At 33.9% G+C, this 18149-nt stretch overlaps 2 protein-coding genes across 2 annotated transcripts; one reads left to right on the top strand and one right to left on the bottom strand.

Moving 5' to 3' along the window:
* The first annotated feature begins 349 nt into the window (after nt 1-349).
* LOTGIDRAFT_209773 (hypothetical protein) lies at nt 350-6709 on the top strand. Its single transcript, XM_009059867.1, has 12 exons — nt 350-457; nt 891-962; nt 1579-1741; nt 2531-2680; nt 2984-3152; nt 3408-3560; nt 3875-3998; nt 4186-4254; nt 4946-5117; nt 5357-5455; nt 5650-5741; nt 6008-6709. The coding sequence occupies exons 1-12, from the start codon at nt 359-361 to the stop codon at nt 6050-6052; spliced, it is 1407 nt and encodes a 468-aa protein (XP_009058115.1). The 5' UTR covers nt 350-358; the 3' UTR covers nt 6053-6709.
* A 7678-nt stretch (nt 6710-14387) lies between these two features.
* LOTGIDRAFT_153870 (hypothetical protein) lies at nt 14388-17891 on the bottom strand (the record flags this gene model as incomplete). The annotated part of the gene is made up of 2 exons (XM_009059868.1): nt 14388-16069; nt 17771-17891. The coding sequence occupies 2 exons, from the start codon at nt 17889-17891 to the stop codon at nt 14388-14390; spliced, it is 1803 nt and encodes a 600-aa protein (XP_009058116.1).
* Nucleotides 17892-18149: the final 258 nt, after the last annotated feature.

Genomic DNA, 18149 nt, shown 5'->3' on the forward strand with positions numbered 1-18149 from the left:
CCATGTTTTTATTGCAGGGAAACCCTGTTAGAGTGCGCGAGTTACAATTATACGAAAATTCTGACCCTTCTTCTGCTAAACTGATCAAAGAATTTAGCAAGGTAAAATGCAATGACTGTGATTGTTATAGTTGGTAAATTTACTGCACACATTTGCAGACAGTTACGGATTGTAAACATTCTATAAAATAGAAAAGAATAGCTAAAGTTACTGATTAACTAAAAATAAATCCCGTTTCTGAGACTATACAGTCAATGTCAAAATGGTCAAACGGATGGCCAACCTGTTCTTTTGAAAATCACTATCGGATGCATTATTTACTAAATAAATGAAATGTTTCTTTCAATAGCTTCGAGATATGAACTGTTCCAACCTGAATAAAGTTATTGGGGCATGTATCGGTAATGGGCCGGATGCTCTCTTAATTACTGAGTTTTGTTCAAAGGGAACGTTACAGGTAAGCTAAACAGTTTATGACCTGAAATTATATAATATAAGTACATAAGCAATACAACCCAAAAATATAATATAATACTATACCAGTCAAATATAGTTTTCTCATGAATATCAATAAAGCCCCTAAGGCTGCGTCACACTTCCACGACAACCAGTGAAGGAAACGTTCATATTTGGATCTGATGGTATAAATATCGGGCCATTCGAGAGGACAACCTAAGCCATCGCATGGCCGCCGGTAGAGTTTTTCAGGCTCCGGCAGCTAATTCATATTTGATGGCAGAATCTTTGGTATGTCGACAAATTTCCGAAGGACGTTGTGAAGGTTCATTTTCCATTTGGCCCTTCGTAAGGCAATCGCGAGGGTATCATGTCAAATATCGTTACCAAATGGTTTTGATGTACCACACACAGTATAATGTCATCTCTTTCAGGATTTGTTGGGCAACTATTCTTTTTCATTAGATTCACAGTTTAAATTTTCTCTGGCTATCGACATTGCTCAGGTAAGACTAATATTTTGTGACCGATCTGAAACTAATTGTTGTACGAGGGACATATGAGCAAAGAAATGCGAAACTTAACCATTCTAAAAAATAATGTCGCCAGTACTTTGTGGTTTTCTTCATCAATGCTAGTGAAGAGGCTCCAGGCTCGTCACTGCGGTGCATAATCCATAGCCCATCGATTATTGATGATGTAAAATAGTAGTAGGCTATGGTTGGTAGTTCTTCTTAACTAAAGGATCAACATGCAACGTGAGCAAAATGTTCATATCTAGAAATTTACCGACTACGAGCAACTGCAATCATCTGTATGTTCGCTGATTCAGACGACTGCAAGATCCAACTTTAATTTTTGCAAAAAAGTAGAGCACGAGAAACTGAAGGTATCTGGTGACCACGGCGATAATTAAATGGTCTTGGTCAAGTAAATATAGCTTGTCTGATTCCCTGAGATATTACCAGTGGCTATCAGTCATTAATAATAGGTTGCTCCCCTGCCCGTCGTAAGTTGACCTCCACCCTTTTTAGATTCTGGATCCAACAATATTATATAAATAACAAAAATAAATATGACTTATTATTGGTTAGAAGAATCTCTATGGTCTTTTATCTGCAGGGAATGTTGTATCTGTGTGAGAGTTCCATTGGTTTCCATGGAAATTTAACTAGTTCAATCTGTTTGATTGATAACCGATTTTCAGTGAAAATAACTGATTATGGTACACCTAGTTTATTTAATAAAGTCAAAATAGATTATGAATCACAGGAGTATCAAAGAGGTTAGTATGGGTTTAGTCTTTGAAACAGTTTACAATCAAAATGGTCTGTAATCTCAACAAAATACCAACCAACATATATTCGTTTATATAAATCAAATCCTTCACAACCCAATACGATGCTTTCATATAGAGGTTATTGCCGACATGATAAGCGCAGGTATGGATATACAATGCTCAGATCCATTCAGTTTTTCAAGTTGAAAGCGAAGCGAAAATGCCACTAATGGCAATCAGTCATTAATATATAAAATGTTGTCGTTTCTGATCTCGCGAAAAGTCGACTGAAATTAGAATAAGTACAATATGAACATTATTTGTTTATTGAATTGAAATGTGGATTTACCTCCAAGTCTAAAGGTATACTAGTATGAATGATCAAAGTAGAACTATGGTCGTTAAATGATTTAATGTTTTTGATTAAGAATATTGATTCTCACTTCAGTATGATATTTGCATTTTATCCTTCCGCCATCCAACATACACCATCATCCAATGATACCAAATTTTATCATCGACGTCAGCACTGTAATAATCCTTTTGTTAGCATCGCCAACAACGCCCAAACCAGAATGAAGATTATCACCATATTATGGACCAAAACAAACCTTTGGTAGCGTGAAAAGAAACGCTTAAGTTTGGTATACTCCGCACGGATGATTAAAGTTATTAATTGAGTAGCATCACCAACATCACCACATTAAGGACATCATTGTATGGTCATTCAATATATCTTCTACTTTGATAAATATCGTTGTAATTTTATGCCTCACATTTTCATTGTCATTTCAGAATGTTTGTGGAAAGCCCCAGAGGTTTTAAGATCAATTGGTGCTAATGGCAGTAAAGAAGGCGATATTTATAGCTTTGGTATTATTTTATATGAAATTTTCACACGAGAACAACCATTTGCTGATGAAACAGCTGAGCTCGGAATTTCAGGTTAGTCAAAACATTAAATCAAAATAACATTGCAAATCTTTAAGACAATTTTTGTCATAAGTTACCATCCTGTACTAAACCTATAGGCTTAAAAGTTTTCATGGATGAGTCCATGTTTTTTTTGGTGATCAATATTATTAGAGGTTGATGGCTGTTGATGTTAAGGGGTGATGGAAACCCGGTTAATTATTGCAGCTTTCTTTGGCTGATAGTCTGTTAGTCTGTATTGGTACACTACGCTAGCCAGCTATTATATTGAATTTTGGAACACGTGTTCACTCTGTGTTGTGATTATTTTTATAGCTGTGATCAGCAAGATCAAGGAACACACACCACCGTATTGTAGACCTGAAATGAAAGACTGTAGCAAGCAATCAGAGTTAGAGTCTCTCATTAAACATTGTTGGAGTGAAGTTCCTTCAGCTCGTCCACATTTTTCTCAAGTAAAAAAGGTTTTGAAGGAACAAGCAGGGTGAGTAATGAAAGTTAAAAGTGGTATCACTGTATATATATATTTATAATAGATGATAAACAGCTGGTTTAAAAGAGAACCAGGCCTGATTTGTGCACGGACGACATATCAAGCAGGCTTTCAAAATTACCTCAGACCTTATTTACATCTGATATAAGCCTATGGATATGGAGATAAACTTGACATTTTTAAAAAGGTAACAATATTTAAGGGCGATAATACATTATATATTTTTTATTCAAACATTATTATTAGTAAATATGGTGAAGGCACCAATCTTCTCGATAATTTGTTAAGAAGGATGGAACAATATGCTAACAACCTGGAGAAATTGGTGGAAGAAAAAACAGAAGAACTCCTTGAAGAGAAAAAACGATCTGAACAGTTACTTTACCAAATTTTACCTAAGTGAGTTGTCTACTGTTTGATTCCGCATTGGAAATAATATTTCATTCTATGTTTCTGTGTTTTCTTATCCTAAAGCTAAAACTTAAAGCTAAATTTTGTTCAGAGATAAACTATCTTAATCCTAAATTAACATTAGGAGTAGAGATCACTTTGCATAACAATTTTATGGTACATGACAATCTATACTACTGTGAGTTTAATTGTACACAACATTTCAACAACTTACATTGTCATCATCAGGCACGATGACGATGAGAGTTAACCCTTAATTTTTTGAGATGTATGATATATATATATATTTTAATAAATTGTAGATCTGTAGCCGAAAGTTTAAAAATCGGTCAACCAGTAGAACCAGAAGCATTTGATAGTGTTACTATATATTTTAGTGATATTGTTGGTTTTACAGAAATTTCAGCTAAATCCTCGCCTCTTGAGGTAAATACAGGCAGTTGTCCTTCAAATTCATGATACACTTCTTCTCAAACGGTCTTAATTTAGCATCTTCAATCCATTAGAGTAAGATTATATTTGATCGAATTTCATTTGGAAATTTCTATTCCTTTAAAATAGTAATAAAAAAAACAAACAAACGTGTTAAATAAATAAATAACCTCTATTTTAGGTAGTAAATTTATTAAACGATCTCTATGTATGTTTTGATGGAATTATTGATAAATTGAACGTATATAAGGTAGGTAACCAGTCATAGATTGTTAAAAACTAATTAAAATTAGGGATTATCTTGATAAAATTTTTGAATCATCTTTAGTTATACGAATAAAATATTGTGACTCTTAGATGGGTTCCCTTATTTTCATTTTTGAAAATGCTAATAATTATATGAATAGAAAGTAGAGGTGTTCTAATGATTTGGAAAAATACCTTTTTGTCTCATATTTCCATAATTAATTCAGAAGAGAATTACCAGCAGAATTCCAACGAGTGGCCGATCAAGAAAGATCAAAAAGTCTTTTTTGTTTATCCAGACTGTACATACTTGGAAATTCATGATTGGTTTAAACTCTTAATTATATACAATAAGAACATAATGATATGATGAAATGTCATTGTCCCATCCGAACAACTAGACGCTTTTTCCATGTCAGCTCCTCGTAGCTGCATCACTGACAAGGGGAAACCGGGTTGAAAAATCCAAAGGTATTATCTCGACCTATGCCGGGATTGAACCCTGGACCTTCAGGTTAGCGAGCAAGCGTCTAACTCACTGAGCCACCGCGGCTCCCAATGATATGATGAAGAATACACGATGTTTCATTAGAGACACCAATTCATCAAATAGTTTGCTTTATTTGATATTAAAAATTAAGGGAACCCATCTTTAAGCTTATGATAATAAAGGAATATCAATTTTATGTTAACAGGTAGAAACTATTGGAGATGCCTATATGGTAGTGTCAGGGTTACCTATAAGATATCCACATCATGGTAAAGAAATAGCTACCATGTCGCTTGCAATCAGAAAAGCAATCAGTTCGTTTAAAATGCGACACTTACCCGACCACAGAATAGAAATCCGGATTGGTCTTCATACAGGTAAGGGCATCATTCGTCACTTTCACATTCATGGAATTAACGTGGGTGGTATAAACATCAGGTATATTTTGATTTGTTGATACTTTCTTCAACCAATGTGATACAACATAACCACAACTGTATCTAAAGTCCAATAAGCTACAGGAAATAAAAACAAGAAAACCGAACCACGTGAGTTTGACAAATCATGAACACCATAGTTCGTTTAGCTCTAAATGATATCTCTTATCTTAAAATAGGACCGACTGTAGCTGGAGTGGTTGGGGTAAAGATGCCAAGATATTGTCTATTTGGTGATACTGTAAACACAGCTTCAAGAATGGAGTCGAATGGGCAAGGTATACTTTTAATATTGCAATTGTAACAACCACCAACCATAGCCTACACTGATTTCCTGTTTTGGGTCAAATCTTTTTCTAACATGAAAATGAATATGAGAGCCATAGCATAATAAGTTATAATAACCAAATACGTCGAAATGATAGGTACAAATTCTAAGATGTCCGAAACGACTGATATTTTCTGTTTCCAGCAATGAAGATTCATATTAGTTCTGTGACAAAGTCTAAACTAGAAAGTTGTGAGTGTTTTGATTTGATCTCAAGAGGCGAAATTAATATCAAGGTATGTGTACATATATAATGTATGTATATGAGAACTTTTGAGGTTGAGATATAAAATTCGGCAACTCCTTTAAAGTGCGTGGATGATGAATTGATTTATTGATTTTGTGCATTCTAGCACATATTTCGGTATCTTAAATGTACAAAAATCATATTTTTGGATTTGTTATGAAAAATGGTGGTGATTGCTGGTGATTATGTGAATGTCGAGGAAGATTCCATGATTGTCGTGATCTGTAATAATGGTTGCCATACTTCTATTTCCAGGGTAAAGGTGTAATGGAAACGTATTGGTTGGAACAAGGGGACTGATGCACCAAGCTGTGTTTTTATACCCAGTCAAGTAACCTAATTTCGTGGATTTCCGGAAATGATTAATAATTTACATGAGCGACCTTGCGCGACCTCCGCATTAGTTTGTTTCGATAAACATGGGTTTTCTGTACAATGTCAGCTAATAGAATGAATCCAGTATTTTCAAGCAAGGTAAAATGTACTAGTGTAAACTTTGACAAATACAAAATGGCGGATTTCAGTTACTACCAAACGTCACCATTTTTTATCGGCCGAATTTCCTTATAATCCAAAGCAGTAATCGGAATTCCAAGTGTCGTCTGCTAGAATGTAGTCCAACGAATAAAGTCACATGATCAGCTAGCGGATTCCGTGTCAGCAGAAAATTTCTATGGAACACAAAGTGGATCATATTCTTATGTTGTTTCAGTGACTTTTAGCAATAAATCACGCTACGTATCTTATTTTGTCAGTCATTATTTTTTTTTAAATCGTGGTTCTTTGAAGGAATTGTCACTAGTTATAATGAATTGATATTAAAGATAAATACTAAGAGAAGTTAATTATACCACCCGGTATCCATACAACGTGTTTTTCTAGACTTATTTATAGATCGAACATAGTACACGAAAATAGGTGACGCATTCTGCCGCCGTTGTCGAGTTGGTTGCTCATAAAATATGGGTCAAAGTGAAGGATTCATTAAGAAAATCCAAATAAACCAATTTTAATTATTTTGTAGAAATATCTGAAGAAACATCTAAGACATACAAAAAAAATTTCGTTTTTTTAACTGACGAAATTCGGTGTTGAATCCTTATATCCACGAAAATAGGTTACACCACTGTAATAAGTCTACAGCAACATCAAAATTAACTCCGTATAATTAATCAACCGTATAAATCATTGACTAATATTGTCTATCAAACTTAACTATTATCCTTCTATTTAATGGAGCTACATTACGTAAACCATACAAGATTAGGTATCAGTACAGTCATCATGTCCTATGTTCAATTTTCAAGTAACAGGATTTATGCTCAGAAAATGCTATACAAAATCAATTTGTTTCCGTGTGAAATTAACATTTTTTCATCAACATTATTTCAGTGAAACTTTTCTTTCTCCTTGATCTTAAATTATCGGATCAAATAATCAATCAATCAAAACTAAAGGATGACAATCAAAGAAAAAAAAACAAAGTATGATGTTTGAAATTATAACTTGTTTGTTATAAATCTGTTTTCTCATTAAAGTCACTTTCACCCCTAACCATTTGTGTTTCTGCTCTTTCTAGAACCAACCCCTAGTTGAAATTCGTTAACTTGCAGTCGATTTCCTCAGTCTTATCTGCCCAGATTCGTATGTTCCGTAAATTAGCCTATATTTATGACACAATCCATCTACCACGCCCTCGTGCCTCAATAATTAATGACTGGCAGTATCTGGTTGGTTGGTAGATGACAAGTTAACTTCCAGCGAATGCTGATACCGCAAACTATTGGCAGTATCTGGGAGCCAGTGGGTTTTATACGATAGCTAATATTGTATTTGGTTACATGTGCAAGTGTTTTATCAATTGCTCGATTTAATCGAGTAGGCCTAAATCGTAGTCCGCCATAAGTTGCTTGATCCTATTTTCTAGAAAAATCTTATCTCGAAATGGATGTAGCGATGTCGGAATCAGAAAAATTGGTAGATTGAAGTTGAAGATTTCTCGATATTCAATCATTTCGTTCATTTTGTCTGCGACGGATCCGTTTAGATTCTTTGAATTCCACTAAAACTAGGTGTTTGATGACGTCACAATCGTGAATGGCCTTAATTATATGATAATTATTTTTCGATTAATGACGTCATCAAACATTTCTAATTTGTGGAAAATTGGAATGGTGCAAATAGACGCTATTATTGTTTCTGATAGCCCTATACATGAAACATTTATAAAACCTCTTTACAATCCCGTTAATATACATGTATAGGCCTTCTTTAATATAAAGACATTGCTGGATATTCTACAATGTCCCTGTAACCCACACGGTATCAAAATAAAGTCAAGGGGTAGGCTTTGATAAAAAAAAAATGAAAAAACATCAGTCAACTCGTCCACATACTCGTCGACAAAACTGATTAGCAGTCAAAACTTAGCCCAGGCCTACCCCTCTGTTAGGTAGTAGGCTATCATTTGGGGCACAGTGCACTGTAGAATATCCGACAATGTCTTGATGGGCTTATTAATGGTTCAGATTTGTAAAGATTCCATCAGAAATTTGATTTTAATTTGGTGAAAATGACGTTCATCACGTCCACTGAACGGGTAGGTCCAGATTAGTCGGGCTTATTCTGACAAATTCTCTCATACAGAGTTGTCGTTCCTTGCAAGGAACGGCAACTCTGTATGAGGTATTGATTCTGACATGCTTTTGTTGTCATCTGTTACAAGAAGTCCATTTATAAATAAGTAGAAAAAGTTCTTTAGAATTTCGGGGCGCTGAACACGAAAAACTGTGTACCAGTTTGAAGTCGGATAGTTACTGACACCACAAACCAGTCTAGAAACTGGCACGAATCGAACGCAACATTTTCAACCGGAAGTTTCGCATTGTTTCAAAATAGACACGCTGTCATTGTTGTTTTCATTTCATTTTTGAGACTTTTACTGATTCAAATGTTAATTTTATGAAAATGCAACTAACTATAACGACTGTCACTGACCAGATATTTACTTTAGATGTTTCTGAAGATTTGGAATATGAAAATTTCAAAGCTTTATGTGAATTTGAAACAGGGATTCCTTCCTCTGAAATCGTGATTCTGTGGAATGGAAGACCTCTTCAAGACAACACAAAAACATTACAGCAGTATGGAATTAAACATGGTGACATGCTATTTCTTCAACAAATTAGACCAGGGACTTTGCCCACTCCTGGTAGAGCTCCAACAGGTAGACTTTTCTTTTGTCAATTCTAATTATAATTAATATTACTCTTAGTACGTTGTAAAGCACCTCTGCCCAAGTACTAGTGAGTGACTTGATAGTGGAATGTTTAGGGAGAAATTAAAAAGAATGATCAGTATTAGTTTCTTTGAAACTTACCTTTAATTTTTGCAGATTTTCCTCAATCCTATGAGGAAGCAGATCACTTATGCTTACATACTACTGGAACATTTCATTTTTTCCATACCATTCCAAGTTGAAATAGCATAGGCTATTTGTGTCATGAAAAAAAGGTATACTTGTTGGCAGAAAAATTTAGATGACCTAGAGTAGTCACATTAGTATTGTGTATGCTGACTTTTCCTTTTTCAGGTGGTTTTCCTAATATAGATTTTGGTAGCATACAGATTCCAGGTGGTCCTCCAGTTACACAAAATCCTCCAACATCATCTTCAGGTGGAGCAACTGCTGCTTCTGGTCCTATTTCTCAATCAGATCCTAGACTAGAAGATCCGGAGTTTGTACGTCAGATGCTTCTTTCTAATCCTCACCAAGTCTCCTTGATCAAAGAAAGGAATCCTCCTTTAGCAGAAGCCATAAATGATTCAGGTAATCATAGAAATACAATGGAATCTTTGATCATTAACACAATAACTATTATTGATGATGGTGCTAAAATTTCTATTGTAAGTCTTTTTATTGTAATTTTTCAAACCATCTAATGATATGCAGGATAGGAAAAAATACTATTTATGATGCAGACACGTTAAATGCATGAAAATAAGTGCTCTACACTGTAGGTACGGTAATCATAATTCTTATATTTGTCATTGTAGCAAAATTTGCCGCAGTTTTTCAAAAGCAACAAAAGGAAAGAAAAGATAAAGAAGAAGGAAGAATTAGATTGTTACAATCTAATCCTTTTGATCCAGAAGCACAAAGACTTATTGCTGAAGAAATAAGGTGGGTTTATATAGGGATATTATGATTTATAAGAGAATGTAATCAACTGTACAGTTTTGTTTAGTGTTCAGTGATCTTATGATATTATAACATTGAGATTTCACTAACTTCAAAATGATGCAATATTTCCACCATGGACTCATAACATTGCCTTTCTTTACTTGTACATGTTATTTTTGTTGTAGGTTAAAAAATGTTGAGAGTAATATGGAGACAGCTATGGAGTTTGCACCAGAAAGTTTTGGTCAAGTTGTCATGTTGTATATTGATTGTCATGTCAATGGACACCCTGTTAAAGCTTTTGTTGATTCAGGTTTGACTCAATTGTTTTTTCTTTCCTTGCACTATGTTTTAGAGATTTCACTTATGGACATTGTCTTTGTCACTCCCCATTACACTTGGCATAAATTACATGATTAAATAAATGATGGAAAATATAAACAAGCTATGAAATGTTTTGAATTCATAAATATGTCTTTGATTTTATTATGTGTTTATAACTCAACAATTGTGAGTCTTTTGCATGGTTTGAATACATTGGTGTCAATTTAAACAACAGTTCAGCTATAATGTAAATCTTGAAGGGCATAACAACATTATTGGTAATCCATAATACCATATGATAGTGATAAATTTCCTATTGCTCTCTTTAGGAGCCCAGATGACTATTATGAGTCAACAATGTGCTGAAAGATGTAATATAATGAGATTAGTAGATAGAAGATGGGCAGGTATTGCTAAAGGTGTTGGTACACAACGAATTATAGGCAGAGTACATCTATGTAAGTAAATTTTACTATTAGAGATGACTGTAAAGAACTACATAGTGTTTATGTCGATTTCTTTTCAGTCAGAAACTGCCGGTCATGTAAGCACCACCGATTTCAGTCAGCTTATATTTGTCACTTTGTAATCATCACAAAACCCCAGTTAAGTTAACCTACTGTTAGTCTGTAATCAGTAGAAAAAGAGTTAATAGGTCTATTTATAGATACAGATGAAAAGATGCATTACTGAAAGCTCTTCGAGCTTTTCTCAAACCCTTTGAATCACTCAACCAAGTTATCAGAGATGAAAATAATTCATTAGAAATTATACCTATTTTATATGTTTATATACAATATTTTATTGTTAAAATACAAACGAAACTAGATATGGTTCTTACATGGAAATAACACACACGAACACAGGTCATAGTCACTTTTCACTAAATATCAAGGGTCTATGTGAAATTCATATAGATTGATTAGTAACATCATATTTTATGATTTAAAGGTCAAATTAATATTGGTCCAGATTACCTCCAATCAGCATTCTCTATATTAGAAGATCAACCAATGGACATGTTATTAGGTTTAGATATGTTACGTAGACATCAGGTAATCTTACACAACAAATCAAAGATTTTCAAAAGTGTATATATATATTTATCTTATTTCCTGTAAGAGAAGTCATGGCATTGCCTCTTGTATGATAAAGGTTAAAATTCATGGATATATGTAAAAATATTTATTTTGGAAAAGTGCCTCAAAGTGCACTGACTTTAATTCCAGTTGTCTTCATTTCATTTTATCAAAATTATTACAGTGGAGTTGTTCCCCTTAGATTATGATTAATTGTTTTACAGTGTATAATAGATTTAGCTAAGAATGAATTAAAGATTGGTACAACAGGTACAATAACAAGATTTTTATCAGAAAGTGAATTACCAGAACATGCTAGATTAAATTTATCAGATAGTAAGACCAATGTTGATGAAGATGGACAACTAGCTCAAGCCTTAGCTAAATCAGCAGAAGAGGCAGGTAAGAAGACAATTATCACTTTTTATAGTTAAGCCAAGCAGCGGTCATTCAAGATAAACTGTAGTTTGTCACATTTAATTATTAATTTATTGCTTCATAAAAGCATAATTAAGATCAGTGTTCAAAATATGTTCAGGTGGATATTTTTATCTGTAAAACTGGAAGCATATAGATGATAAGTCTGGCCTCACCGTTCCTGGGACGTGGTATACAGATGGTATTTCAGTACATTTAGGTATTTTAGGTTGTAACATTGCGGTTAAGCAATGTTACGAAAGCACAGACACAGGCATGTAGGTGTAACCTCTAGTGATAGAGCAATGTTTGTGAAGTTAGTTTAAAAGAATGATATAGAATATTTGAAATGCAAATCCATTATCTTTCTGAATCTGAAATATATAAGAAGAATACTGGTTCCAACAGGAACATTAATAACCATGGAAATCATAATAAACATTTTCACTGGTGAAACTGAGGAATTGTCCTACATTAAATGAAAAGGAAAATGCGTATTTCATATAAAAAATACATATAATTTATTATGTTATAAAATAGTATACATGTATGATATTTTTGCGAGGAAAATATTCAATTGTAAGTTATCATGAATAAGAAATATTAATTAAAGGTGAGACGTGTGCTGATATTCATCTGTCTATTATATCCTAGGAACAGGTAGGATCAGAAATCCCAGAATTGTCAGGCTAGTAGGCATGGTGGCATTTGGTGATCCAAAAGATTATCATGTCTATTCCAACTTTTATATATTACAGCAAATAATAAACCTTCTACATCTAAACCCCCAGCAACAACATCAGCATCACCTCAGTCTTTGATGTCATTCCCTGAAGAAAAAGTCACTCAACTTATGTCCTATAATTTCTCGCGAGATGCAGTTCTGGAGGAGTTAAGAAGAAATAATGGAGATGCTAATAAAGCACTAGCAGCCTTGATAGCCAAATCTATAACAGTGCCAAAATAACACAAATATATTTTACTTTATACATGTTTGGTTTTACTTTTTGAAGTTATTGAGGATCTCAAAGATTCACTTTTGTTTCATTGAAATTCAAATGCATTTAATGAAATATTTTACATGTATAACAATATTTTTTTAATGTGGGAAGATAATTTTTGTCTGAAGATTAAATGTTCTCTTGAAATTATAGATATTTCTTTGGTCTGTTAATAACTCATTCCATTTCATGACAATTCAACAGATAAATCTGAAAAAAAATATATCACATGGTCTTGCATTTTTTTATTTTATTAAAAATTTATGAGATCTTGAACAATGAATACATTGAATGTGTTAGCAGTACAATGTTATTGCCTTTGATCAAACTATTGGAGTAAAAAAACTTATTGTTGTCACTGTAATATACGAGCTATGGCCCTGCTTTGGCCCCTACACTTCTTAATTTTCTGATTTTTACATAGTGAAACAATGGTCTGACCACTGTTTTGTAATTGCTGGTAAAATGTTTGTTATGTTGTTTGAATGGAGAATTGTATCATAAAATAAAGGACGTATTTTTCTACATCATGTTTTTATTATACAGCATAATACAGCAAGTCCCGACAGGCGACATGATCCCAAACGGCAAATTTCATAAAATTGTTGGTTTAGATTCTGCCTTCTTTGGCAATCCTTGCATGGACAACAAACCCTTCAGTGACCCATATGCTTGTGTTGACAAATGATGACAAAATGATTATGTAAGTAACCCTAGGACATATTGAAATATGATAGGATTCAACACACCCAATTAATTGCAGTAAATATAAGTTCTTTACAGCAAATCACACTTAAATACGAAATTCAAACAAAGCAGATATTACATAAGATGCAAGTATGTATTATCATAGAGCCACTTCCCTACAGCTTATGGAAATGCATTGATTCGAAGCTTACCCACATAAAACTAAAAGCGTTCTAAAGAAGATTGTGAAGAGGGTTTCTAAATTTTGTATGTATATCGGGGACACTGATAGCATCAATTTGCAATTTTCGATCAGACGTCTGTGGGTGGTTCCTACAATTCCACTAAATCCATGTGTTTGATGGCATCATTAATCGCGAAGGACCTTATGTGATAAAGCATATTCTTCGACTAGTGTCGTCACCAAACACATAGTTTAAGTTGAATTGCAGAAACCACAGACGTCTGATTGAAAACTGGAATGGCGCAACTTTATGTCATCAGTGTCCCCGATATACATAAAAGATAATGAAAACCCTCTTACAATCTCTTTCTTTAAAGTTGAGACTAACAATGAAATATATATAGGCCTATGTAGGATAGTCAGAAACAACCACAAAAAATATTATACATAGCTGTGGATCAGATTATTATAATCAAATAACACAAGATCCAAATCTGCCCGATTTTCAAATTGTTTCACCACTGGCCACATTGAAAATTTACAAAGGATATATTGGTCCACATTGCCACTTATAGCCAACAATCGCTGTCTCTGTTCACTGTACAAACAACCAGATAATTGTACTTACGAGTGCAATTTTTCGAGTGCAATTAGTCTGAACTAATTTGATTGTAGGCTTGGTACAACCCCAGGTTCAGTGCATATATAGACGAGGCGATGAATATGAGTTAGCCACTAGACAATAAATGAGAAACAAGTTTTATAAATCGTTCACGTTTAATCCAGCAAGCTGAAGAACATTCCAGGCGATCTCCTCTGGTAATTCACTTAAATATTTAACTCTGTCCAGATCTAGATTCTCATTGTCCACCCAATGTACAGATAACGTATCTTTCCGCCAATCAAAGACACCACCGGGCTTATTTTCATTTAATTCAGATCTATACTCAGCAAACCATGTTGGATGACAGTTATGATTTAGACATTTGACCTGAAGCCCTCGATCTAGAAAGGCGCTGGTTGGGTCTTCCTCTATGACATGATACGCAGCTAAATGTGTTATGTACCATTTTGTCTTGCCTGATGAATCATAAAGGTCTTTAAGTTTGGTAAAGTAACGAGACTGTCGTTTTCCCATGATTATACCCGGGTTTAAAGATTCGGGCCAAATACCATACAAAAACCAATCCGGTGAAACAACAGCATCATACCCAAAATAATAATCTGGTATTTGATTCGTCCAGAACACAGAATTATCGATGTAAATTCCACCATATTCCAAAAGTATATCTAATGGATTGAGGACCAAATCTCCAGAAGAATGAAGTTCCACCACTGCCACTTGAGAAAATGATTGCAGTAAATTCCACCATCTACCACTTGGCACTTCATTAACATGAATATACACACGATTCAATTTAGCAACAAAAATTGAACTTAACACACTTATGAATGAGGAGAAATTAAACGGATGATATGAATCACAAATATAATGAGCTATTTTGGGGAATGGATTGTTGAGATCGTATAGTGGATGCAAGCTGAGCTTATCATAAGCAATATATCTTGATATCATTGAAAATTTGGAATTCGAGTACCAGATATTTTTGGGAAACAACAACATATTTACATTAATACACATAGTTTTCACATTTTTTGTCTTTTCAAATTCTTTGTCGTCAACACAATTTGACATTTTTATTTGATTGGCATATTCCTTGGCTAAAAGAAGTTCTAGTTCCTGTGAATTTCCAGGGACCTCAAAATCGTTTGTATTTATGGACAGAAGTCCATCCTGATATTCCTCGGAACCCAGACTAAGAACGTTACCCGTGAACTGATATTTATGAAGTCCTTGAGGGAAATTCGCCATCAGGACGTTGTCAGGTATATATACACCTCCATGTTCGGCAAGGATCTGTAGAATTAGAATAAAGCGGTCCGGACCTTTTATTGGACACGATGACCTATCAAGTTTGTTTAAAATGACATTGGGTATCTTTTGCAAGGTGTCATTAAACCACGTAAAATATTCTTCTTTATCAACTATTGGTAAACTTACATAATGAAATAATATTTTATGTGGTCTGATCACCTTAAAAGCACTCTTGATAGCGAGATAATTCTTAAATTCAAATGCACGTTGTCCGCACCACAGATAATGAACTAGTAAAGGTTTCTGTAACGCTCGTATATCTGATTGGACTGGCAACTCCAGTCTTTCCTCTGAACTCAGTGATCGTTTAGATATCACATCTTTTCTTTCAGTTCTATCTACGGGTGTGAGGCTAAAATTGGTACGGGAATGAAATATAGTAAAGTATGTCATATATATAAAGACTAAAAAGAATGACGCAAGACTCAACCATAGGAGATGATTTCGACGATGAAATCTGCAACAACGCACCATACTATTCTTATACCGTCCACATGGTAGAGAACCTGAAAAGTCAATACTATATTTATTGAGAAAAATATGTTTCTAATACATGAAATGGTGTTTGATTAAAGGAATCAAAAGATTTGGTAATTTGGAAATAAAATTATGCCGATAATGCCACACATGTTCGGATGCTCCAGGTCAAGGTTTAATCGAATAACACCATGACAAAAATCCTAGGGATAAGTAAAATTTCATGCTATTGCAAAGCTAAAATGTATAAGGCGAGGTAAAGATACGATATCATTTAAGTGTATTGAATAACAGGGTGAAAATCGCTGCTAGCACATATATTTCAAATATAATAATATATACAAGACAGTTTTCAAAAAGAAAATTGAATAAAAACTTATTTTTGAATTTGTACCCTACATCCATCACTATTTCGTGTAGAATTTGGATTTGTTTGCAAAAATATGATTGTTGTTCCTATCAATAGTCTATCAATTGTTGACTGTTTATTCTAAATTATTTTCTTTATTTATTTAACATAATGAATTGTCCGCATTTGATATACATCAGAGTAATTCGACGCTGCATTAATTCGAACACAGTCTCCGTTGGCACGCATTTCATTTTGTGAGTTATCCAACAACTGACAAAAACACCGTCTGGAATAGCTAAAAAAGGCCACGGCGTTCTGGATTGTTTGACTTTCTATTCAACTATTGTGAAATTATAAAAAAAAAGTGTTTTATCAGCTAGTTAAATCAGTGTTTTCGATCACAATACGTGCCGGACATTCACTAACGTTTTCCTTTCTATTTTACTCCTATGAAAAGTGTTGAATTGAACCCATCGTTCTTGTCGCCGTACTGTGGACCAAGCGGTTCACACCGTGTCCACTTTATTATTGTAAGACTCTCGCCAGTTAAACATGGTCGCAGTGAAAGTTTTCAAATAAACTTTACACTTCACACTTATACACCCATCTCTTTTTAAAAAGCTTAAAACCCAGTAAGAAGTAATACATTAGTATGGGACACAGGCTGAAATAGTTCAGTGTCTGGAGGTCAGTGAGTAGGCCTAACAACATGTTTTAGATTCTGTTTTAATATTTCTAAAACCCAGTAATGACTATTGGTAATTTACAAAGTGGCACGAATCTATACCAATTCTTCAAACAAAATATTTTCAATGGTGACAACATGCTTATTCAGTATATAAATCTCTATGAGTAGTTAAAAGATCTTAAACGATCCAAAGCATCTCATTGTAAACGTCGACATAACGAAGAGCGTTATCTGGAGAAATTGGCAGATTACTAGCATTTACTATGTGACCAGCAAGTTTCAATTATTGTCAAAAAGCAGAACATTAGCAACTGGGTTTCACAATTTTCTTTCATTAACTATGACAGCGGTCAAAAACTGCGAGATTTATGGTCAACCTCATCGCCCCCTTCCCACATTTCCTTCTAAAATATTAGACAATGACCCAAACATGTAGACAAGTTTTTCGGTGAAATATACATGATCAGATAATAAAATTACTATCCGTTTTAGAGAAAAGCAACAAATTCCACACATGTTTTCCATGATAAGCAGTTTTGATGGACTACAAAACAATCGAAACATAGCAAACAGAATCTGCATGCATCCTAAAAAATCTCTCTTAGAGTACGTTTAAAAAAAATCGAAGCCAATAAAAAATTATCAAAAAATGCTTGAATTACATTCACAGCAAAAAAAAATTTTGCTTACCCCACTTAGTAGCTGAATTTAAAATTCTTTTACCGAAATTTGTGGTGTTGTGGACAGGTTTGCTTGTATCAGGTTGAGTTATTGTAGCTACTTGGACGTCTACACCTGGGAAAAGACTCATGTTATACGATACAATTCAAACGGGTGTTGACGTATATTCAATGTAGTTTAATAACAACCCAATCATCCGTCATACACTTTTCTTTTATACTCATTCTTAGTGGGTGTGGATCAAAATGAATTCGATGGATTGGTTCATTTTATAAGGGATTACATCTGAACAGAGGTGCTAATTTAGCGTGAAATGTTTTAACAAAGGCGATTGATTTTACTTTTATTGGCATAGATTTTTCTGTAGTCTACTAGAAACTAAAACTAA

The sequence above is a fragment of the Lottia gigantea genome (genome assembly GCF_000327385.1).
Source record: "Lottia gigantea unplaced genomic scaffold LOTGIsca_4, whole genome shotgun sequence".
Classification (NCBI taxonomy): domain Eukaryota; kingdom Metazoa; phylum Mollusca; class Gastropoda; family Lottiidae; genus Lottia; species Lottia gigantea.

Bases quoted from the DNA above. Each gene is read 5' to 3' on its own strand.
- LOTGIDRAFT_209773 (XM_009059867.1), top strand. From the start codon at position 359: ATGAACTGTTCCAACCTGAATAAAGTTATTGGGGCATGTATCGGTAAT. The intron at 963-1,578 runs GTAAGACTAATA...TTTTATCTGCAG, and splicing joins TGGCTATCGACATTGCTCAG to GGAATGTTGTATCTGTGTGA. The intron at 3,999-4,185 runs GTAAATACAGGC...CCTCTATTTTAG, and splicing joins CTAAATCCTCGCCTCTTGAG to GTAGTAAATTTATTAAACGA.